The following is a 24,729-nucleotide window of genomic DNA, read 5'->3' as shown; positions in this document are numbered from 1 at the left end:
GGGGTTTTAGGCTGGGTTTCTGTACAGCACTTTGAGAATATCAGCTGATGTACGAAGGGCTATATAAAAAATAAATTTGATTTGATTTTTGATTTTGGTCTGTGTGATGAGTGTTTAGTGGAGGAAACGGTGGAAACATGTGTTGTTATTTTTGAGAACTGTAGAACGTAGATAGGGAGAGATAGTGTGAAAGGGTTATAGAGGCTGGATGGGGTATGGGTGGATTAGTGGGGGAAGGAAAGGGAAGTGGTGTCTAGGGCTCTAGTTCACTTTCCTGGAGGAACAGGACTAATGAAGAGAATTTAATATAGGCAGGCCGTGACTGGCCTCACACTCCACTACAATAGGTGGCGTTGTATGCATGTTAAAAGTTGAATACGTTCTCCGCCAACCCAATCACAAAGAAGAAGAAGAAGAAGAAGAAGAAGAAACAAACATTTCGCTGCGTCTGGAAATCTGTGTACGCCACCAATAAACCTTGATTTGATCGATAGTCACCAACTCGATAAAAGCGATCCGCTCGAACGCGCCCTCCGTTTGAAGCGGTAACGCGACTTTTTGTTGTTGTTGATACACGAGTTCACCGGAGGACTAAAAACGTAGTTATGTTTTAGTGGTTTGTTTCTGTATATAGCAAAGACTTTACGGTAGAACTCAAGCATTTTTATTGTTTGTGATAGTTATGTAACTATTTGAACGATAGTGAACATCTACTATCCTTAGTCGATTCGTCCAATCTGTTCCAGTGCTAAATGCTAACTAGCCCAGTGCTAAATGCTAACTAGCCCAGTGCTAAATGCTAGTTAGCCCAGTGCTCTCTCTCTCTCTTATCTTTTGTGTTGTTTAGGCTGCAGTCACTTTCTCTGACATGGCCTCGCCTGCACCTGGAGCGGGTAAGTCGAGTAGTAAAAGTCCGGGTAGTAATAGCAGGATAGTATAGTTAGCAGGTAGCTGTGACCCAGGGCGTTTTGTGCTGCTTACTGATGGCGAGTCTTCTTAAACAGCACTGGACTACAGCTAAGTTTGGCGTTAATTGTGCTGGTACTGTATTTCTGTAACATTTACTTTGTTGCTAATCAGTTTATATTTTTATTTTTCTCTACTCAGGATTCCAGAACAAGAACCGTGTTGCCATTTTGGCTGAACTGGACAAAGAGAAGAGACGCTTGATACAAAACTCCTCCATGAATAACCCTGGAGCCAGGTATCTGGAAGCATCTGGTTATGATGGAGTGTGTGTGTTTGCCATAAACCTTGATTGCGTCCCATATAGTGAACTACTTTTGAACAGAGCCCTATGAGCCCTGCATTTATATAGGGAATAAGGTGCTGTTTGGGACATAAACCCCAGTGCAGCCCCTGACCCATATCCCTCCATCCCTCTCGCCAACAGCATCCCTCTGTCCAGACCAGCCCTGAATAAAGACTTCAGAGACCACGCGGAGCAGCAGCACATCGCTGCCCAGCAGAAAGCAGCTCTGCAGGTAAGGCCTTGACCTCATTTGAACATTTCAGAAGTGCACCCCTCCCTCCTTTTTTCATCTGGGGGCTAAGCATAGATCTATAAGTGATTGGACGGGTGTGAGCGAGGTGTTACCTAAACCAACCAATTCAGATCTGGAAGGATGCATTTCAGAAGTTTTTTTCCCCAAGAGGGTCATAGGTGGCCCCAGAGCCATTCTGCATGATCTCTGTGTACACAGGAAGGCAGGCGTCGGCAACATTAGGCCCACGAGGGATTTTTATTTTTATGTAGAAAATAAAAAAGACTAAAATTACCGGGAATAAAGCTAAGGATGAGTTTAATTTAGGAAATCTGTTCCGAAATATTCCCAAGACAAAAAAATAAAAAGATGTGACCGTGTCTTAATGTAATGAAAGGGAAAGGGGGATACCTAGTGAGTTGGAAAGGGGGATACCTAGTCAGTTGGAAAGGGGGGATACCTAGTGAGTTGGAAAGGGGGGATACCTAGTGAGTTGGAAAGGGGGATACCTAGTCAGTTGGAAAGGGGGGATACCTAGTCAGTTGGAAAGGGGGGATACCTAGTCAGTTGGAAAGGGGGGATACCTAGTCAGTTGGAAAGGGGGGATACCTAGTCAGTTGGAAAGGGGGATACCTAGTCAGTTGGAAAGGGGGATACCTAGTCAGTTGTACAGGGGGGATACCTAGTCAGTTGTACAGGGAAAGGGGGGATACCTAGTCAGTTGTACAGGGAAAGGGGGGATACCTAGTCAGTTGTACAGGGAAAGGGGGATACCTAGTCAGTTGGAAAGGGGGGATACCTAGTCAGTTGGAAAGGGGGGATACCTAGTCAGTTGGAAAGGGGGGATACCTAGTCAGTTGGAAAGGGGGGATACCTAGTCAGTTGGAAAGGGGGGATACCTAGTCAGTTGGAAAGGGGGGATACCTAGTCAGTTGGAAAAGGGGACACCTAGTCAGTTGGAAAGGGAAAGGGGGATACCTTTCGACGACAGATTTTTTTTCCCCTTGTCAGCTCGGGGATTCAATCCAGTGGACGACATGGTCCAAACACACACACAGTTGTGAAGAGGGCACGACAATGCCTTTTCCCCCTCAGGAGACTGAAAAAATTTGGCATGGGTTCTCAGATCCTCAAAAAAGTTATACAGCTGCACCATCGAGAGCATCCTGACTGGTTGCATCACTGCCTGGTATGGCAACTGCTATGCATCCGACCACAAGGCGCTACAGAGGGTAGTGAGTACGGCCCAGTAAATCACTGGGGCCAAGCTTCCTGCCATCCAGGACCTCTATACCAGGCGGTGTCAGAAGAAGGCCCTAAATATTGCCAAAGACTCCAGCCAACTTAGTCATAGATTGTTCTCTCTGCTACAGCACAGTAAGCGGTACCGAAGCGCCAAGTCGAGGTCCAAAAATACTTTTTAAAAGCTAATCAAACGGCTACCCCAGCTATTCAGTGTTTTTTATCTATGCATAGTCACTTTACCCCGACCTACATGTTCAGTTGAAGTGGGAAGTTTACATACACCTTAGCCAAATACATTTAAACTCAGTTTTTCACAATTCCTGACATTTTAATCCTAGTAGAAATTCCCTGTCTTAGGTCAGTTAGGATCACCACTTTATTTTAAGAATGTGAAATGTCAGAATAATAGAGTGATTTATTTCAGCTTTTATTTCTTTCATCACATTCCTAGTGGGTCAGAAGTTTACATACACTCAATTAGTATTTGGTAGCATTGCCTTTTAAATTGTTTAACTTAGGTCAACGTTTCAGGTAGCCTTCCACAAGCTTCCCACAATAAGTTGGGTGAATTTTGGCCCATTCCTCCTGACAGAGCTGGTGTAACTGAGTCAGGTTTGTAGGCCTCCTTGCTCGCACACACTTTTTCAGTTCTGCCCACAAATTTTCTATAGGATTAAGGTCAGGGCTTTGTGATGGCCACTCCAATACCTTGACTTTGTTGTCTTTAAGCCATTTTGCCACAACTTTGGAAGTATGCTTGGGGTTGTTGTCCATTTGGAAGACCCATTTGCGACCAAGCTTTAACTTCCTGACTGATGTCTTGAGATGTTGCTTCAATATATCCACATCATTTCCCTTCCTCATGATGCCATCGGTAATGTGAAGTGCACCAGTCCCTCCTGCAGCAAAGCACCCCCACAACATGATGCTGCCACCCCCGTGCTTCACGATTGGGATTGTGTTCTTCAGCTTGCAAGCTTCCCCCTTTTTCCTCCAAACATAACGATGGTCATTATGGCCAAACAGTTCTATTTTTGTTTCATCAGACCACAGGACGTTTCTCCGAAAAGTACGATCTTTGACCCCATGTGCAGTTGCAAACCGTAGTCTGGCTTTTTATGGCGGTTTTGGAGAGGTGGCTTCTTCCTTGCTGAGCGGCCTTTCAGGTTATGTAGATATAGGACTCGTTTTACTGTGGATATAGATACTTTTGTACCTGTTTCCTCCAGCATCTTCACAAGGTCCTTTGCTGTTGTTCTGGGATTGTTTTTGCAGTTTTCGCACCAAAGTACGTTCATCTCTAGGAGACAGAACGAGTCTCCTTCCTGAGCGGTATGACGGCTGCGTGGTCCCATGGTGTTTATACTTGCGTACTATTGTTTGTACAGATGAACGTGGTACCTTCAGGCGTTTGGAAATTGCTCCCAAGGATGAACCAGACAAATTATTTTCTGAGGTCTTGGCTGATTTCTTTTGATTTTCCCATGATGTCAAGCAAAGAGGCACTGAGTTTGAAGGTAGGCCTTGAAATACATCCACAGGTACACCTCCAATTTACTCAAATGATGTCAATTAGCCTACCAGAAGCTTCTAAAGCCATGACATCATTTTCTGTAATTTTCCAAGATGTTTAAAGGCACAGTCAACTTAGTGTATGTAAACTTCTGACCCTCTGGAATTGTGATACAGTGAATTATAAGTGAAATAATCTGTCTATAAACAATTGTTGGAAAAATGACTTGTCATGCACCAAGTAGATGTCCTAACCGACTTGCCAAAACTATAATTTGTTAACAAGAAATTTGTGGAGTGGTTGAAAAACGAGTTATAATGACTCCAACCTAAGTGTATGTAAACTTCTGACTTCAACTGTATTTGTAAAAATCTTTCCAGCGCTCTCCCTTTCGATAACCACTCGGCGTGAAAGGGAACAATGTCCTGCTCTGATCCAGTAGAAACATCATAAAATCGGCTTCTTATCAGCGCTTCACTTGGAGTGAAATCGGTTCCTCATTCTGGAGCTGATATTCTACAAGAGGAACAGGAGCTGAAGCAGAATAACATTTTGAGGTGTCGGTACCCGGCTCCGGTGAGCTCCTGCCCAAGTCAACCACTGCTTCTTAGCCCTGGTGAAAATAGCCTCCAGCTCACTGGCTCAGGAAACTCTGAGGGCCCAGAATATTTTATACAATGTTGCAAGTTCGCTAGTGCTTCTGGCCAGACCCAAGTTAATAGTTGATACAATGTTTCAAGTTCGTTGCTGACAGCCCATGTGTAGCCAATGTTATTTATAGGATATTTCATTCTTATCAGGATATTTTCTTCCTGCAGGCTGCAATGTTTGTATTTGTTGGCTTTATGTAGGCTATTTGTACATAGTTGGCAATAGAAGTTACTTTTTATGTTTGTATCATTTTAGATATAGAATTTTGATTAACCAAATGACAGTGATTTTGAGATATGAATACGTTATTATAAATGAAATAACTGTTTCACAATAATGTGCCAATGAAAACCATAACTGGCACACGGATCGGTAGAATGGTGAGATAAATTGGCATTCCACATGAAAGGTTGCTGACTCCTCGTGTCGCTTATTACCGTCAACTTCAGGAGAGTAATGGCAGAATCTGTGGAAGCCAGCAGGAGCTGTTGGAGAATAATAGGGTTAGGTTTTTTTTCTTCTGGTTATCTAGATCTCTGGTGCCCTCTTGAGGCCTCAACCCGTAAGTTTAAATCATCAGACAAGCTCAATGCACATGGGGTGTGTCTATATATGGAAAAATACATGTTTAAAATGTTGTAGCAATCGATTGGTCGAAAGAACAGACTACTTTCGGCCGACCAACTTTTTGTTGTTGTAAAGTTTGGGACAGCCTCAAGGTATTAACTTAAAAAGTAGCCACAAATATTCAAATGTATTAAAATACTTCAAAGAAATAGCCACGGGATAGTTTGTCAATACCATTAACCTGTTGGGGCTAGGGGGCAGTATTGAGAAATTAAAAAAAATATATGTGCCCATTTTTAACTGCCTCCTACACCAACTCAGAAGCTAGGATATGCATATTATTAACACATTCGGATAGAAAACACTCTGAATTTTCTAAAACAGTTTGAATGGTGTCTGTAAGTATAACAAAACTCATATTGCAGGCAAAAACCTGTGAAAAATAGATTTAAAAAAAAATGTGAATTTTGTGACTGTACTATTTAGTGTCATTGTTTTATAGATACCATAGTGAGAAATGATTCATTTCGCAACTCCTACGGCTTCCACTAGATGTCAACGATCTTTATAAAGTTGTTTGAAGCGTCTATGATAAACAGAGAGCAAATTAGAATCCAAGGAAGTTGACATGTCATCACTTCATTTTTTTGCGCCTGCGCATAAATCTGAGAGACGTGAGTTTGTCATAATTGTTTATCTAGACATAGGATAGGTTGTGTGAAAATATTACTGATGTTTAACGTTAAAAATGGACCAAAAGATTAATGCTAAACAACGTTTGACATGTTTGAACGAACGTAAATAGATTATTTACTAGGTTTTTTTAACTTTTCGGCGTGATTTTACACCCCCCCCCCACCACGTTTTGTGGGAGCATAATGAACGCTAACTACTTGGTGTTATTTGGACATAAATTATGAACTTTGTCAAAAGAAACCACATTTGTTCTGGACCTGGGATTCCTGGCAGTGCCTTCTGATGGAGATAATCAAAGGTAAGGGGATATTTACAATGTTATTATCGATATTAGATGATGCTAACTGTATAGCATAGCTTATTGTTCTTAGCATAGCACCCCGTTTATTGCAAAATGTGATTTCCCAGTAAAGTTATTTTGAGATCTGGCCATTCGGTAGAAATTACGAGATGATAATATATTATTCTTTGAATGACAATATTATAATTTACCAATGTTTTCGAATAGTAATTTTGTTATGTTCACCGGAAGCATTTCAGAGAAGAAAAAAATCTGAATTTCACGCTACTGTAAAATGCTGTTTTTGGATATAAATATGAACTTGATGGAACAAAAAATGCATGTATTGTATAACATAATTTCCTAGGAGTGTCATCTGATGGAGATTGACAAAGGTTAGTGCATAATTCTAGCTGGTTTCTGCTTTTGGTGACGCCTGACCTTGAATTGAAAATGGATGTTTGTACTTTTGTCGCTATGTACTGTCCTAACATAATCTAACTTTATGCTTTTGCCGTAAAGCCTCTTTGAAAATCGAACAATGTGGTTAGATTAAGGAGATGTTTATCTTTTAAATTGTGTAAAATAGTTGATTGTTTGAGAAATTGAAATTATTAGATTTTTGATGTTTTGAATTTCCAGCCTTGTTAGCAATCCCGACTCGGGGTTCATTGCCTGTAGCCCCAACAAGACTGATAAAAATTGGCAAAAGAACATTTTGATTTAGAGCAATAAAGAAATGGAATAATTTCTGAGCAAACCAGAAACCTTTTCAATATATAAATTCAAACAATACTTTAAAACCATTTAAATATAATTCATAGGAAAGTTGTGCTGGACTACAGTAGAAGAAGAATCAATATCTTTTCAGACTGTTAAGAGTGTTTATCTGGTCAATATGTTTGTGTGTTATATGTGAAAATGTGTTCGTATTATAAATTGTATTTTAATGTTTAAGGACTCTTGGAAGATTAGTCCAAATGAGGACTTAAAAGATCCTAATAAAATTAAATCCCTTTATTTTTTTTTATTTAACCTTTATTTTTCAAGATAATGTGGACTATCTACTTGGTTTGTTCTTCAAAATATTTTATTAAAACAGAAACGTTCATATATTACTAAGACATTCATCTCAAGAGAAGACGGGTTGAAAGTTAAAAATAAATAAAAAAATATATAAATACAAACGTAATGTTCTCTTACTGATAGTACTTTTTCAGTCATTTAAATTGTACTTTATTTTTTTCACAATACCACAACAAATGTTCTAATCTGGGAGGTAAACTTGATAACAAATTGAATAATTTGTCTGTGTATTCAGATGGAATCAAGGCCAGAATGTACCAGAGGCCACCAAATTAGAGCTTTTTTTAGCAAACACAATCTAACCCTGGAGGTTACCCGGCCCAGCGTCCGCAGACCACTGTCTATGTGGTTGGCTACTGTATGTTCCTGTGGAAAACACTGCTAATCTTCCTTTATCTTTCTGTTTTGTAGCATGCCCATGCTCACTCTTCTGGATTCTTCATCACTCAAGACTCGTCCTTCGGGAACCTGATCCTCCCGGTGTTGCCACGTCTAGATCCACCACCACCAGCAGAATCTTAAGAAGGAAACTGCAGAAAACGAATGGCAGTGGGCCACAGATCGGCCGCCATTTTCCAACGATTCTGTTGAATTGCCACCGTTCGTCAACACCCCAACAGATCATTTAGTCGACGTTCGTTCTGGTGTTTTCTCAACTGACACAGACTTTTGTTACAAGTTGCTCTCTAGAACTTTTCCGAACAAAAGTCTTGGATTGTTTGTTGAAGCTAAGGGTCATATTATTTCTGTCTATTTTCGGTGCACCGTACATCATGTGGTTTTGAAAGACAATGTCATTTTTCTAACATTTTTTTTTATAAATGGAAAAAAAGGCCTAATCAAATAAAGATCAAGTCAACAACAACATTTGGACGCTTTTTACTTGGGAATTTGCAAACTCATTATATATCGTTATATTAAACCCAGAGGTTATATTGTTACAACATAGAAGGAACAAGGGTTGGGTAACTGTTTACGTAATCTGATGACAAATCAGTTACGTTACCAGCAAAAAATATTATAATTGGATTACAGATACTTTTGAAAAAATGAAATGATTACTTTTAAATTCAGAAAGGATGTTTGTGAAAAAAATACACCTTTTGTTTTCTCAACATTCAATTCAGCGTTGAGAGCAAAAAAAAATCGCACTTTTTAAAGTTTGTTCCACCTGATCGAGTCTCACACCTATATGATGGATCATTTTTATATAATTCTAAATAATCCAAAATTACATTTAGTTATTACAATTTTGGTACGTAACTAACAGATTATATTTAGAAAGTAATCTAAATGGTCTTCCCTGTAGCTCAGTTGGTAGAGCATGGTGTTTGCAACGCCAGGGTTGTGAGTTCGATTCCCACGGGGGGCCAGCACAGAAAAAAAATAAAAATATGTATGAAATGTATGCATTCACTACTAAGTCGCTCTGGATAAGAGCGTCTGCTAAATGACTAAAATGTAAATGTAATATACCCAACCCTGGAAGGAACTATGAACATAGTTTGTGAAATAACACATGGAATCATGTAACAAAAAAGTCTTAAACAAATCAAAATCTATTTTAGATTCTTCAAAGTTGCCACCCTTTGCCTTTGACAGCTTTGCACCCTCTTGGCATTCTCTCAACCAGCTTCACCTGGAATGCTTTTCCAACAGTCTTGAAGGAGTTCCCACTTATGATGAGCACTTGTTGGCTGCTTTTCCTTCACTCTGCGGTCCAACTCATCCCAAACCATCTCAATTGGGTTGAGGTCAGGTGATGCAGCCCTCCATCACTCTCCTTGGTCAAATAGCCCTTACACAGCCTGAAGGTGTGTTGGGTTATTGTCCTGTTGAAAAACAAATGATCGTCTCACTGAGCCCAAACCAGATGGGATGGCGTATCACTGCAGAATGCTGTGGTAGCAATGCTGGTTAAGTGTACCTTGAATTCTAAATAAATCAGTGTCACACCTCCTCCTCCATGCTTCACGGTGGGAACAACACATGCGGAGATCATCAGTTCACCTACTCTGCGTCTCACAAAGACACAGCGGATTGAACCAAAAATCTTAAATCAGACAAGGACAGATTTCCACCGGTCTAATGTCCATTGCTCGTGTTTCTTGGCCCAAGCAAGTCTCTTCTTATTATTGGTGTCCTTTAGTAGTGGTTTCTTTGCAGCAATTCGACCATGAAGGCCTGATTCACACAGTCTCCTCTGAACAGTTGATGTTGAGATGTGTCTGTTACTTGAACTCTGAAGCATTTATTTGGGCTGCAATTTCTGAGGCTGGTAACTCTAATGAACGTATCCTCAACAGCAGAGGGAACTCTGGGTCTTCCTGTCCTGTGGTGGTCCTCATGAGAGCCAGTTTCATCATAGCGTTTGATGGTTTTTGCGACTGCACTTGAGTTAACTTTCGAAGTTCTTGTAATGTTCCGTATTGTCTGACCTTCTGATAAGGGAATAATATGTTCAAAGGTAAATGATTAAAGAATCCAACCCTGTCACGTAACCAATTAGTAGTTATGTAGCATGTATAATTAAAGTACTAATCGAAAGGCCCATAAGGTCTAGTAGAGGCCCGGGACAAAAATGAAATGTGTGTATTAAGTGTGCCTAAGAAAATAGTAGACTGTGTTTGACCCGACCTAGTGAGGAACTTGGAGTAACTTAGAGAAGAAAGGGAGTGACCCTCAAGGTTTCTCTAATCTCGGGGGGGAAAGGAACAGACAGCGCTGGGTAGTGATTAACAGTGGTGAGAACTCCAAGGAGGGTTACAACTCACCTACTGTTTGTGTGGAGGTGTGTGCGTAAGTGGAGAGTTAGCATAAAATGAATGTCTTTGTTATTTGAACCTCAGAATGTTCTCTGAATAAACTGTACAGACCTTTTTGCAGAAAAGCTGAGTCCTTGCCTAATTATTCTTAACCCGGTGTCTTACAAACCTCGGGGATTAGTCACGGCTTATTGATTGTTAATTATCATCATTGGGATAGAAAATTCTACTGACACCTTCATCGTGTCTTAAATTAAACAGAATTCTAAGTTTTGAATATGGCGTCGTTTTGTTCATAAACCATGTGCCGTGGAATCAGTACGTCAAAAATCTCTTACCAACTATATATGGCACAGCTATAAAAAATGTTGGTTCTTAAATGAAACTGGTCTTTTTTTTTTTAACCAATTTTGGTCTTTAATAGACAAGTTCCTTTCTCCCCCTTCTACATGCCTCTTGCCTTTTTGCAGTAATGCTGCAATTAGTTGGTTGTAATTGTGGGTAGAGCAGACATTTCCATGTTTGGCAGAACTCCACCAGTCCTGTTTATGATAACATTTACAAAGATTAGGACTTTTATTTTTAACCCTAACCCTAATCTGAATGAAGGGAGAGGTTGTAATCTGAATAAAGGGAGAGGTTGTAATCTGAATAAAGGGAGAGGTTGTAATCTGAATAAAGGGAGAGGTTGTAATCTGAATGAAGGGAGAGGTTGTAATCTGAATAGAGGGAGAGGTTGTAATCTGAATAGAGGGAGAGGTTGTAATCTGAATAAAGGGAGAGGTTGTAATCTGAATAAAGGGAGAGGTCGTAATCTGAATGAAGGGAGAGGTCGTAATCTGAATAAAGGGAGAGGTTGTAATCTGAATGAAGGGAGAGGTTGTAATCTGAATAAAGGGAGAGGTTGTAATCTGAATAAAGGGAGAGGTCGTAATCTGAATAAAGGGAGAGGTTGTAATCTGAATGAAGGGAGAGGTCGTAATCTGAATAAAGGGAGAGGTCGTAATCTGAATGAAGGGAGAGGTCGTAATCTGAATGAAGGGAGAGGTCGTAATCTGAATAAAGGGAGAGGTCGTAATCTGAATAAAGGGAGAGGTCGTAATCTGAATAAAGGGAGAGGTCGTAATCTGAATAAAGGGAGAGGTTGTAATCTGAATAAAGGGAGAGGTTGTAATCTGAATAAAGGGAGAGGTCGTAATCTGAGTAAAGGGAGAGGTCGTAATCTGAATAAAGGGAGAGGTCGTAATCTGAATAAAGGGAGAGGTCGTAATCTGAATAAAGGGAGAGGTCGTAATCTGAATAAAGGGAGAGGTCGTAATCTGAATAAAGGGAGAGGTCGTAATCTGAATAAAGGGAGAGGTCGTAATCTGAATAAAGGGAGAGGTCGTAATCTGAATAAAGGGAGAGGTCGTAATCTGAATAAAGGGAGAGGTCGTAATCTGAATAAAGGGAGAGGTCGTAATCTGAATAAAGGGAGAGGTCGTAATCTGAATAAAGGGAGAGGTCGTAATCTGAATAAAGGGAGAGGTCGTAATCTGAATAAAGGGAGAGGTTGTAATCTGAATAAAGGGAGAGGTTGTAATCTGAATAAAGGGAGAGGTCGTAATCTGAGTAAAGGGAGAGGTCGTAATCTGAATAAAGGGAGAGGTCGTAATCTGAATAAAGGGAGAGGTCGTAATCTGAATAAAGGGAGAGGTCGTAATCTGAATAAAGGGAGAGGTCGTAATCTGAATAAAGGGAGAGGTCGTAATCTGAATAAAGGGAGAGGTCGTAATCTGAATAAAGGGAGAGGTCGTAATCTGAATAAAGGGAGAGGTCGTAATCTGAATAAAGGGAGAGGTTGTAATCTGAATGAAGGGAGAGGTCGTAATCTGAATAAAGGGAGAGGTTGTAATCTGAATAAAGGGAGAGGTCGTAATCTGAATAAAGGGGAAAAGGCCATTCTTGAACATGGGGTGAGACATTCTTACTGATCCGCTGGAGAACCAGTTTGGATTTAAGTAACTTTTGTATGACTGAAGCTTTTAGTGTGAGGTCTAACGCTTTAATATGTAACATGTGCCATGTTATCTGATGGGACAAGCTACAATTTAGTGTTCTGTCACACACAAGTAAATCAATGCATTTCATTGCCTGGAGAACCCATTTAACTTTAAATGGTTGCTTATGTTTGCAAATATGGCCTCCTTGTCTCTGATGATGCTGTAGCTGAAGATTTGTTTATTGTCCAATGGAAATGTCTTCTGCTTTAGTCCGACCCCTCAGAAACACAGAGGTCGGAGCAGAAGGCAGCCATACTACGCCACCCGGTGAGCAGTTTGGAGCTTACGGACACAACGGCAAGAGACGGCATCTAGGACACTCCCGACCAGATTTTTTTCGTCGGACATGGGATTTCAACTGGCAACCTTGAAGGTTGCTGCCCCGCTTTTCTAACCTGCCATTACCTGTAGCGCTGCAGACCACACTGGTAATTGGCCAGGCTGTTGGACTCCAAACCGTCCTTCTACATCGAGTCACCGAAGGAGGCCAGGTAGCTGCCCAGCTCTCTGCAGGGGAGAGAGACAGTAGATCTCCCGGGCTCTCGGACGGATACTTGAACACCAGGAAGTCTCTGAAGTTACGGGGAGAGCTGTATGGATGGTCTTCTCCCTGTTCTCTTTCAGCCGCCTCCAGCTCGGTCAGAACCAACGAGAAGGAGTTATACTGAAACCATTCAGAGCCTGTAGTGATTTCCCTATATAGTTCACTATGCAGTGAGGACACACTATGTTCTGTTGCTAACAGACACACGTCAGAATTTCTCCTAGAATTCCGCTCGCCCAATGTGTTCCAACCATGTAAAAAGTCTTGTACTTTTTTATTTTACAAAAAAACAGCCAGTGTTATAACGGGCTATAACCATTCATAATCAATAGTTGTAAAGAGTACATGCTCTCTGTTGTGTCTGTACGACCTGTTTAGTCTCAGGAGGTCGAGTGAGTGCGAAGCGGTCTTTTTTATCGTGGCTGATGTGGGTGCCACTTTGGTTGCAGCGTGGGGAGGGGTTTCTGTTGGTTAACAGGAAGGTGTTTAGGCGCCTGTTGAGGGACCCGTTTCCTTGTGATGATTTTTTTAAAGCTTGCTTCATAGTCTGGATGAATCTTTCGACGAGGCAGTTCGTTGCAGGGTGATACAGTGCTGACTTGATGTGGTGGATTCTGTTTTTTTCCGCGAACGACCGGACCTCTTCAGACACCAGCTGGGGGAATATTATCACTAACGAGTTGCGTTGGCAATCTGAAGCGACTGAATATTGATCGTAACTCTTCGATGGTTCTCTCTGCCGAAGTGTTCTTCATCGCTGTGTGACTACGACTAGGAACATACGATCCTCCAGTCTAGGGTTTTCTCAACTCGGTCCTGGGCTTCTCCCTGCGGTGCACGTTTTGTTTTTTTTTGCCCCTAGCACTACACAGCTGATTCAAATAACCAACTCATCATCACGCTTTGATTATTTAAATCAGCTGTGTGGTGCTAGGGGCCAAGAAAACCGAAACCGAGGAGCCCAGGACAGAGTTTAGAAAACCTTGCTCCAGTGGGCCTGCATGTGTACTCGCTGCCAAGGCTCCTCTAGCTAACTAAGGCACGTTCCTCATGTTCCTCGTCACGTGACATGCAGAACAACACTTGGCCTTGTCTTTGATAACTGCATCCAAGCCTGGCCACCAAAAGTAGCTGCGTGCAATCTCCTTCATTCGCACCATGCCACAGTGCCCTGAATGTAGTTCATCAAGCAGCTGCATTGTCAGTGGCGGCGGTATGATGACTCGAAAGCCCCATAGCAAGCATCCAGACTGAACTGTGAGCTTGTTTCTCCTCACCGGGTAAGGATTTAGGCTGTCCGACAGCTCTCCTCCTTTCCCACGAGTGACAATGTACACAACCTCAGAGACATCGCTAGATCAGTACGAGTGCCCTAAAGGGACAAACTAAAATATCAACACGTCTCATCTCAATTAGCCTTAAAATCCCTAGTTTGAAAGCAACTGTTTTTCTGGAAGCTGCACCATTTCCTTACATTTTCCCCCACGTGGGCCAGCCCCTAGGCAGTTTGAGTTCAACCCCTCGCCATTTGAGTGACAGCTAGCAAGAGCAGTGACGTAGTATGCAATTTTCAGGGACCCCTTTTGGCTCGTGAGCGCTACTTTCAAAACTACTGGCTAAAAAGTATACAAAAGTACCGGAGAATCTCTTTAAAAACAACACTACATAAACCACCCTACATAGACCACCCTACATAGACCACCTACATAGACCACCCTACATAGACCACCTACATAGACCACCCTACATAGACCATCAAAAGTACAGGAGAATCTCTTTAAAAACAATTACATAGACCACCAAAAGTACAGGAGAATCTCTTTAAAAACAATTACATAGACCACCAAAAGTACTGGAGAATCTCTTTAAAAACAATTACATAGACCACCAAAAGTACCGGAAAATCTCTTTTTAACAAAAATAAGATTCTTATTTGAATAGTATTTTCCAATGTTGTTCTCCACTACTAAAAACACTTCAAAGCATTAGCACATCATTCAAAAGACTAAATAAATGTTACACATTACAGTAAATCAAAACATTTGTGCACTACAATGTATTTTAATATAGTCATGGTGTCTGTCGTCATTGATGGGTTAAGGTGATTGGGGGGGGGGGGGGGGGGGGACGACAGACAATTGGAATGGAGCAATAAGAACGTTTCACTTGTTTTAAAATGGCAGTCGAGCATCACTGGGGATCAGAGGGCAAAAGCCTGACCCCAGACCTGTTTGTGTCGTCTTTCCAACTTGGCATGACAGTACAAACACACATCTGTGGACCAGGCTTTAATCACAAGGACAAGACAGACCAACACGTAGGCCGTACACAGCCGTCCTATCGCCTTCGACCACAGAACACAGCCGTCCTATCGCCTTCGACCACAGAACGTAGGCTGTCATTACCTGACGATTCTACATGTTAAAATGGCCACATTTCGTCAAAACACAGAGCAGGTAATCTACTACAGATGGTGTTGGTCTGGTTTGTCCTACAGGCATCAGAGGTCACACCTTCCGTCTCCTCTGTTATTTGCTGACTATAGGCAGCAGCTCTCCCTTGGTCTTCATGGTTTTGATCTTGGCTCTGATGGTGTCGTCCATGGCCTGCCTGCAGCGGTGGGCGTAGTGAGCCAGCGTCTCCTCTTTCTCGTCCCAAGGTGGCAGAGCGTGGAACACCTAGGATAAAAATAGTACTTTATTAATCCCCTAAAGGACCAGCTAATACATACAACACCTGCAGTGGCGATTTCCTATGAAAAGCCACGTCCATAACAATCAGCTTTCCAAACGTTACTCTTTTGGGGGGGGGGAAGTTCCCATTTATTGCGTATATAAATAGCTCCAATGCCCATATTCCTATAGAAAAGGTGCAGAGAGATGCTTTCCATCAGCTATATATGTGATACAGTAACAATTGTATGTGGTCACCTGGGCTAACCCTTCCTGGATACCTGTCCTAACCCTTCCTGGTTACCTGGGCTAACCCTTCCTGGTCACCTGTCCTAACCCTTCCTGGTCACCTGGGCTAACCCTTCCTGGTCACCTGTCCTAACCATTCCTGGGCACCTGTCCTAACCCTTCCTGGTCACCTGGGCTAACCCTTCCTGGTCACCTGTCCTAACCCTTCCTGGTCACCTGGGCTAACCCTTCCTGGTCACCTGTCCTAACCCTTCCTGGTCACCTGTCCTAACCCTTCCTGGTCACCTGGGCTAACCCTTCCTGGTCACCTGGGCTAACCCTTCCTGGAAACCTGTGATAACCCTTCCTGGTCACCTGGGCTAACCCTTCCTGGTCACCTGGGCTAACCCTTCCTGGTCACCTGTGATAACCCTTCCCGGTCACCTGGGCTAACCCTTCCTGGTCACCTGGGCTAACCCTTCCTGGTCACCTGGGCTAACCCTTCCCGGTCACCTGGGCTAACCCTTCCCGGTCACCTGGGCTAACCCTTCCTGGTCACCTGGGCTAACCCTTCCTGGTCACCTGTCCTAACCCTTCCTGGTCACCTGGGCTAACCCTTCCTGGTCACCTGTCCTAACCCTTCCTGGTCACCTGTCCTAACCCTTCCTGGTCACCTGGGCTAACCCTTCCTGGTCACCTGGGCTAACCCTTCCTGGAAACCTGTGATAACCCTTCCTGGTCACCTGGGCTAACCCTTCCTGGTCACCTGGGCTAACCCTTCCCGGTCACCTGTGATAACCCTTCCCGGTCACCTGGGCTAACCCTTCCTGGTCACCTGGGCTAACCCTTCCTGGTCACCTGGGCTAACCCTTCCTGGTCACCTGTCCTAACCCTTCCTGGTCACCTGCCCTAACCCTTCCTGGTCACCTGGGCTACCTACACACACGAGACCAGTGACCCATGACCCCAACATATAGTGCCCTCTAGTGTACAAAACAAGTCAAAATAACCCTGGACAGACGATATATACACAACTCATAAATCAAAATGGCTCCTACAACACTGAATAAATACAATGAAAGACACAAATGATGATAACCTAATCCCAGACTAAAAAGCAAACTCAATGGAGAGCCTTAGATTAAAATGTCTCCATCGGACCTCTGGAGCTGCCAGGCTCAGCTCGGCGATGGCGGCCGTCCGTGAGATGGTGTTCCGGTCGACGCCCACCCGGTCAAACGCCACCTTCATGGAGACGCTGCGTCTGAACTCCTGCAGGGCCGCCATGTACCTGGCGATGACGCCCACCACGTTCTTCACTGAGGAGAGAGACAGGACCGACGGGGTTACGTAATAGTAAAACAAATGCATTTTTTCGTTTAAAACGCTGGTTTCTCAACTCTTTATTTGACATGTTTCAGTGTGAGGGATGGAGATGTACTAGAGAGCTCATATCCTATCTTTGCATTGGCCACTTCTGTGAGCAGCATGGGCAGCGCCATTCAGCGCCATCACCTGACTTTGGTCCAAGTGCGCCCTCTATCCAACTCTATGGTATTGGCTACAGGACTCTGTTTAAGGGCCATCTACAGGACTGTAGTCCCGACTCTGTTTAAGGGCCATCTACAGTCCCGACTCTGTTTAAGGGCCATCTACAGTCCCGACTCTGTTTAAGGGCAATCTACAGTCCCGACTCTGTTTAAGGGCCATCTACAGTCCCGACTCTGTTTAAGGGCCATCTACAGTCCCGACTCTGTTTAAGGGCCATCTACAGTCCCGACTCTGTTTAAGGGCCATCTACAGTCCCGACTCTGTTTTAAGGGCCATCTACAGTCCCGACTCTGTTTAAGGGCCATCTACAGTCCCGACTCTGTTTAAGGGCCATCTACAGTCCCGACTCTGTTTAAGGGCCATCTACAGTCCCGACTCTGTTTAAGGGCCATCTACAGTCCCGACTCTGTTTAAGGGCCATCTACAGTACTTACTCCTGACTCGCGTGTTCTCTCCATCTCTGCTCCTCTTGGAGCTCTTCATCACCCTGTGGAGCTCCACCTCCTCAAAGCTGTCGAACAAGGCGGGGTTCTCAAAAGCCACACCCTCGTCAGGGAAACCCACCCCCATGTGGGAGGAGCTACCCGTCCCCAGCTCCATCTGGCTGGACGAAAGACCACGCCTCTTCTCTGAGGAAAAGAAGAAAAAAAAAACATTAAACCGATGGTCTCTGACATCACGTTTTTACCTCTGGGTTTATAATGTAGTGTCATTCTTCTACATGCCTCCTAAGCCTCAGACTAATTATCTTCTACATTGAACAAAAAATATAAAATGCAACATGTAAAGCGTTGGTCTCATATTTCATGAGTTGAAATAAAAAAGTGTCGGACAAAAAGCTTATTTCTCTCAAATTTTGTACACAAATGTTGTTTCCATCCCTGTTAGTGGGGCATTTCTCCTTTGCCAAGATAATCCATCCATCTGACAGGTGTGGCATGTCAAGAAGCTGATTAAAACAGCATGATCATTACACAGGTGCACCTTGTGCTGGGGGACAATAAAAGGCCACTCTAAAATGTGCAGTTTTGTCAAACAACACAATGCCACAGATGTCTGATGTTTTGAGGGAGCGTGTAATTGGCATGCTGACTACAGGAATGTCCACCAGAGCTGTTGCCAAATAATTGAATGTTCATTTCTCCAAAATAAGCCTCCAACGTCGTTTTTTGGGAATTTGGCAGTACGTCCAACCGGCCTCCAAACGCAGTATGGCGTCATGTGGGGCGAACGATTTGCTGATGTCAACGTTGTGAACAGTGTGCCCCATGGTGGCGGTGGGGTTATGGTATGGACAGGCATAAGCCACGGACAACCAACACAATTGCATTTTATTAAATGTTAATTTGAATGCACAGAGATTTTTTTAATGGTACACTACCATTCAAAAGTTTGGGGTCTCTTAGAAATGTCCTTGTTTTTGAAAGAAAAGCAAACATTTTGTCCATTAAAATAACATTTATCAGAAATACATTGTTAATCTTGTAAATGACTATTGTAGCTGGAAACGGCAGATTTTTTATGGAATATTTACAGAGGCGTACAGAGGCCCATTATCAGCAACCATCACTCCTGTGTTCCAATGGCACGTTGTGTTAGCTAATCCAAGTTTATCATTTTAAAAGGCTAATTGATCATTAGAAAACCCTTTTGCAATTATGTTAGCACAGCTGAAAACTGTTGTTCTGATTAAAGAAGCAATAAAACTGGCCTTCTTTAGACTAGTTGAGTATCTGGAGCATCAGCATTTGTGGGTTCGATTACAGGCTCAAAATGGCCAGAAACAAAGACCTTTCTTCTGAAACTTGTCAGTCTATTCTTGTTCTGAGAAATGAAGGCTATTCCATGCGAGAAATTGCCAAGAAACTGAAGATCTCGTACAACGTTTTGTACTACTCCCTTCACAGAACAGCACAAACTGGCTCTAACCAGAATAGAAAGAGGAGTGGGAGGCCCCGGTGCACAACTGAACAAGAGGACAAGTACATTAGAGTGTCTAGTTTGAGAAACAGACGCCTCACAAGTCCTCAACTGGCAGCTTCATTAAATAGTACCCGCAAAACACCAGTCTCAACGTCAACAGTGAAGAGGCGACCCCGGGATGCTGGCCTTCTAGGCAGAGTTCCTCTGTCCAGTGTCTGTGTTCTTTTGCCCATCTTAATCTTTTATTTTTATTGGCCAGTCGGAGATATGGCTTTTTCTTTGCAACTCTGCCTAGAAGGCCAGTATCCCGGAGTCGCCTCTTCACTGTTGACGTTGAGTATGGTGTTTATATATATATATATATATGTAGACACCCCTTCAAATTAGTGGATTCAGCTATTTCTGACAGGTGTATGAAATTGAGCACACAGCCATGCGATCTCCATAGACAAACATAGAATGGACCTTACTGGAGAGCTCAGTGACTTTCAACGAGGCACTGTCATAGGATGCCACCTTTCCAACAAGTCAGTAAGTCAAATTTCCCGGTCAACTGTAAGTGCTGTTATTGTCAAGTGGAAACGTCTAGGAGCAACAACGGCTCAGCCGCGAAGTGGTAGGCCACACAAGCTCACAGAACGGAACCACCACGTAGTGCGTAAAAATCATCTGTCCTCGGTTGCAACACTCACTACCGAGTTCCAAACTGCCTCTGGAAGTCAGCACAATAACTGTTCGTCAGGATCAAATTTTATTTGTCACATGCACATGGTTAGCAGATGTTAATGCGAGTGTAGCGAAATGCTTGTGCTTCTAGTTTCGACAATGCAGTAATATCCAACGAGTAATATAACCTAACAATTTCACAACAACTACCTATTACACACAAGTGTAAAGGAATGAATAAGAATATATACATTAAAATAAATATATGAATGAGTGATGGTATAGAATGGCATAGGCAAGATACAGTGGATGGTATAAAATACAGTATATACATATGAGATGAGTAATGTAGGGTATGTAAACATTATATAAAGTGGCATTGTTTAAAGTGGCTAGAGTTGAGTCAGTATGTTGGCAGCAGCCACTCAATGTCAGTGATGGCTGTTTAACAGTCTGATGGCCTGGAGATAGGTGTTTTTCAGTCTCTCGGTTCCAGCTTTGATGCACCTGTACTGACCTTGCCTTCTGGATGATAGCGGGGTGAACAGGCAGTGGCTCGGGTGGTTGTTGTCCTTGATGATCTTTTTGGCCTTCCTGTGACATCGGGTGCTGTAGGTGTCCTGTAAGGCAGGTAGTTTACCCCCGGTGATGCGTTGTGCAGACCTCACTACCCTCTAGAGAGCCTTAATGGTTATGGGCAGAGCAGTTGCCGTACCAGGCGGTGATGCAGCCCGACAGGATGCTCTCGATTGTGCATCTGTAAAAGTTTGCGAGTGTTTTTGGTGACAAGCCGAATTTCTTCAGCCTCCTGAGGTTGAAGTGGCGCTGCTGTGCCTTATTCACCACGCTGTCTGTGTGGGTGGACCATTTCAGTTTGTCCGTGATGTGTACGCCGAGGAACTTAACTTTCCACCTTCTCCATTACTGTCCTGTCGATGTGGATGGGGGCTGCTCCCTCTGCTGTTTCCTGAAGTCCACGATCATCTCCTTTGTTTTGTTGACGTTGAGTGAGAGGTTATTTTCCTGACACCACACTCCGAGGGCCCTCACCTCCTCCCTGTAGGCCGTCTCGTCGTTGTTGGTAATCAAGCCTACCACTGTAGTGTCGTCTGCAAACTTGATGATTGAGTTGGAGTCGTGGGTGAACAGGGAGTACAGGAGAGGGCTGAGAACGCACCCTTGTGGGGCCCCAGTGTTGAGGATCAGCGGGGTGGAGATGTTGTCACCTACCCTCACCACCTGGGGGCGGCCCGTCAGGAAGTCAAGGACCCAGTTGCACAGGGCGGGGTCGAGACCCAGGGTGTCGAGCTTAATGACGAGTTTGGAGGGTACTATGGTGTTATTAAATGCTGAGCTGTAGTCGATGAGCAGCATTCTCACATAGGTATTCCTCTTGTCCAGATGGGTTAGGGCAGTGTGCAGTGTGATTGCATCGTCTGTGGACCTGTTGGGGCGGTAAGCAAATTGGAGTGGGTCTAGAGTGGCAAGTAAGGTAGAGGTGATATGGTTCTTGACTAGTCTTTCAAAGCACTTCATGATGGCAGTAGTGAGTGCTACGGGGCGGTAGTCATTTAGTTCAGTTACCTTTGCTTTCTTGGGAACAGGAACAATGGTGGTCCTCTTGAAGCATGTGGGAACAGCAGACTGGGATAAGGATTGATTGAATATGTCCGTAAACACACCAGCCAGACCACACCTTCTCCCCAGATTGCTCAGTTTGTCCGGGCAGCCAGCTCTAGGAAAAGTCTTATTGGTTCCAAACTTCTTCCATTTAAGAATGATGGAGGCCACTGTGTTCTTGGGGACCTTCAATGCTGCAGAAATGTTTTGGTACCCTTCCCCAGATCTGTGCCTCGACACAATCCTGTCTCGGAGCTCTACGGACAATTCCTTCGACCTCATGGCTTGGTTTTTGAAACATCTCAAGGATGATCAATGGAAACAGGATGCACCTGAACTCAATTTCGAGACTCATAACAAAAGGTCTGAATACTTCTGTAAATAAGGTATTTCTGTTTTTATTTGTAAAACTTTCTAAAATCCTTTTTTCGCTTTGTCATTATGGGGTATTGTGATGTCATTATGGGGTATTGTGATGTCATTATGGGGTATTGTGATGTCATTATGGGGTATTGTGATGTCATTATGGGGTATTGTGATGTCATTATGGGGTATTGTGTGTAGATTGATGAATACTTTTTTTTATGAAATCAATTTTAGAATAAGGCTTTAATGTAACAAAATGTGGAAACATAACATTTCTGACATGCGTTTTTCTGGATATTTTTGTTGTTATTCTGTCTCTCACTGTTCAAATAAACCTACCATTAAAATTATAGACTGATAATTTCTTTGTCAGTGGGCAAACGCACAAAATCAGCAGGGGATCAAATACTTCCCCCCCCCCCACTTTATGCAGGAACATGTTCGATTGGAGAACCATCCAATGAGTGAACATGTAGTTAATCTGAAACATGCCTACGAGAGTTTTAAAAAACAACTTGAGTTTAGTTTTGCCTGTATTAAAACAGCTAGGGATTTCTCTAACACAAACTGGGCAATTGTCACTAATGTCTTGGGAGAAGACACCAATAGAAACATATTTCACTGGTTTATTCGTTAGAATAAGATCAGAGTTGACTTTGAAGGATCTTTAGGTTTGGGAAATGTAGTCTTAGTCACCAGCTGGGTTAGATTTAGGTCATTACACATTACTTTTCTACCCTGTCTGTCAGCGCTGAAAACACAACCCTCAATATTAATATCCCATTATATAACATCCCATTGAGCTCATAGCGTATCTGAGAAGAATGAGAGGTGCCTACCTGGGCGTAGTAAGAGCATACCTGGTCGTAGCTGGTCTTGCAGGAAGTCACAGATGAGTTCAGCCTTCTTAGTGAGTTCCTGCTGCAGCAGCTCCTTGTCCTGTTTCAGACTAGAGATGGTCTCTCCCATCTGCTCCCTGCGGCTCCGCTCAACACTCAGCAACGCTCGCAGCCGCTCTATCTCACACAGAGCTGGGCCCACTGGTAACAGGAAGGTTGAGACAGGAACACTATACAGTTTCAATATGTACATAATAATAATAATAATAGTAATTTTATTACAGAAATAAGCTTAAAGTGCATAAAAAGCTAAACGAAGTAACTAACAGTGTATCCTTATGGTGTAGGCCTACACACTTAGTTCAGAGAACATACAGAGTAGGGTCACTTCCAAAAGAACGTAGGCAGACCCCCCCCGGGCAGACCCCCTCCCCCCCGGGCAGACCCCCCCCGGGCAGACCCCCCCCCCCCCTCCTCCCCCCAGTTCCAACATATGAGAGAACACATGCAGAATGCACCAAGGCCAAATAACAGGAAATGGAAAAGTTTACGAGAGAAAATTGGAAACTACCTGCTTCTCATAACAGGTGCGGTTAATTTGTTGCAGTTAACTTTCCAATATGAGAGGAGTTTTCCCCACTTGCTTTAAAACTCTATACAGTTAGCGGCCCTATATGTGTTTTAATTTTAAAAAAGGAGTTGGGAAAAGTTTTAAAATATCGATTAGCTATTTAGTACATACAGTTAAGGTCGGAAGTTTACATACACCTTAGCCAAATACATTTAAACTCAGTTTTTCACATTTCCTGACATTTAATCAGAGTAAAAATTCCCTGTTTTAGGTCAGTTAGGATCACCACTTTATTTTAAGAATGTGAAATGTCAGAATAATAGTAGAGAGAATGATTTATTTCAGCTTTTATTTCATTCATCACATTCTCAGTGGGTCAGAAGTTTACATACACTCAATTAGTATTTGGTAGCATTGCCTTTTAAATTGTTTAACTTGGGTCAAACGTTTCAGGTAGCCTTCCACAAGCTTCCCACAATAAGTTGGGTGAATTTTGGCCCATTCCTCCTGACAGAGCTGGTGTAACTGAGTCAGGTTTGTAGGCCTCTTGCTCGCACACACTTTTTCAGTTCTGCCCACAAATGTTCTATAGGATTGAGATCAGGGCTTTGTGATGGCCACACCAATACCTTGACTTTGTTCTCAAGCCATTTTGCCACAACTTTGGAAGTATGCCTATTTGCAACCAAGCTTTAACTTCCTGACTGATGTCTTGAGATGTTGCTTCAATATATCCATATAATTTTCCTCCCTCATGAAGCCATCTATTTTGTGAAGTGCACCAGTCCCTCCTGCAGCAAAGCACCCCCACAACATGATGCTGCCACCCCCGTGCTTCGCGGTTGGGATGGTGTTCTTCAGCTTGCAAGCCTTCCCATTTTTCCTCCAAACATAACGATGGTCATTATGACCAAACAGTTCTATTTTTGTTTCATCAGACCAGAGGACATTTCTCCAAAAAGTACGATCTTTGTCCCCATGTGCAGTTGCAAACCATAGTCTGGCTTTTTTATGGCGGTTTTGGAGCAGTGGCTTCTTCCTTGCTGAGCGGCCTTTCAGGATATGTCGATATAGGACTCGTTTTACTGTGGATATAGATACTTTTGTACCTGTTTCCTCCAGCATCTTCACAAGGTCCTTTGCTGTTGTTCTGGGATTGATTTGCACTTTTCGCACCAAAGTACGTTCATCTCTAGGAGACAGAACGAGTCTCCTTCCTGAGCGGTATGACGGCTGCGTGGTCCCATGGCGTTTATACTTGCGTACTATTGTTTGTACAGATGAACGTGGTACCTTCAGGTGTTTGGAAATTGCTCCCAAGGATGAACCAGACTTGTGGAAGTCTTGGCTGATTTCTTTTGATTTTCCCATGATGTCAAGCAAAGAGGCACTGAGTTTGAAGTTAGGCCTTGAAATACAT

General features: G+C 43.1%; 2 protein-coding genes across 6 annotated transcripts in view; one reads left to right on the top strand and one right to left on the bottom strand.

Annotated features, from left to right (window-relative positions):
* The first annotated feature begins 346 nt into the window (after positions 1–346).
* On the top strand, positions 347–8,387 carry inip (INTS3 and NABP interacting protein). Of its 4 annotated transcripts, none has more exons than XM_014147377.2 (5): positions 347–460; positions 848–893; positions 1,108–1,204; positions 1,394–1,484; positions 7,934–8,387. In XM_014147377.2, exons 1-5 carry the CDS (start codon positions 362–364, stop codon positions 8,042–8,044), a joined length of 444 nt encoding a protein of 147 aa, XP_014002852.2. In that variant the 5' UTR covers positions 347–361; the 3' UTR covers positions 8,045–8,387.
* A 6,336-nt stretch (positions 8,388–14,723) lies between these two features.
* LOC106572866 (uncharacterized) overlaps positions 14,724–24,729 on the bottom strand; it is a 36,881-nt gene continuing 26,875 nt past the window's right edge. Inside the window, exons 4-7 of one of the 2 annotated variants that reach the window (XM_045694185.2) lie at positions 22,739–22,939; positions 17,759–17,953; positions 16,935–17,092; positions 14,724–15,551 (exon numbers count right to left, since the gene is read on the bottom strand). In XM_045694185.2, the coding sequence (XP_045550141.1) occupies positions 15,402–15,551; positions 16,935–17,092; positions 17,759–17,953; positions 22,739–22,939 (704 nt within the window). In that variant the 3' untranslated portion in view covers positions 14,724–15,401. The remainder of the gene's footprint in view (positions 15,552–16,934; positions 17,093–17,758; positions 17,954–22,738; positions 22,940–24,729) is intronic. The other variant, XM_045694188.2, reaches the window with a different exon arrangement.

The sequence above is a fragment of the Salmo salar genome, chromosome 01 (genome assembly GCF_965601325.2).
Source record: "Salmo salar chromosome 01, fSalSal1, whole genome shotgun sequence".
In the NCBI taxonomy this organism is placed as follows: domain Eukaryota; kingdom Metazoa; phylum Chordata; class Actinopteri; order Salmoniformes; family Salmonidae; genus Salmo; species Salmo salar.
This window is presented reverse-complemented; position numbering and strand designations above follow the sequence as displayed.

What these genes read in the sequence shown, in the direction of transcription:
- inip (XM_014147377.2), top strand. Translation starts at nt 362, where the DNA reads ATGTTAAAAGTTGAATACGTTCTCCGCCAACCCAATCACAAAGAAGAA. An exon ending in CTCGCCTGCACCTGGAGCGG is followed by an intron (nt 894 to 1,107) that starts GTAAGTCGAGTA and finishes TTCTCTACTCAG; the next exon opens with GATTCCAGAACAAGAACCGT. An exon ending in ATGAATAACCCTGGAGCCAG is followed by an intron (nt 1,205 to 1,393) that starts GTATCTGGAAGC and finishes TCTCGCCAACAG; the next exon opens with CATCCCTCTGTCCAGACCAG.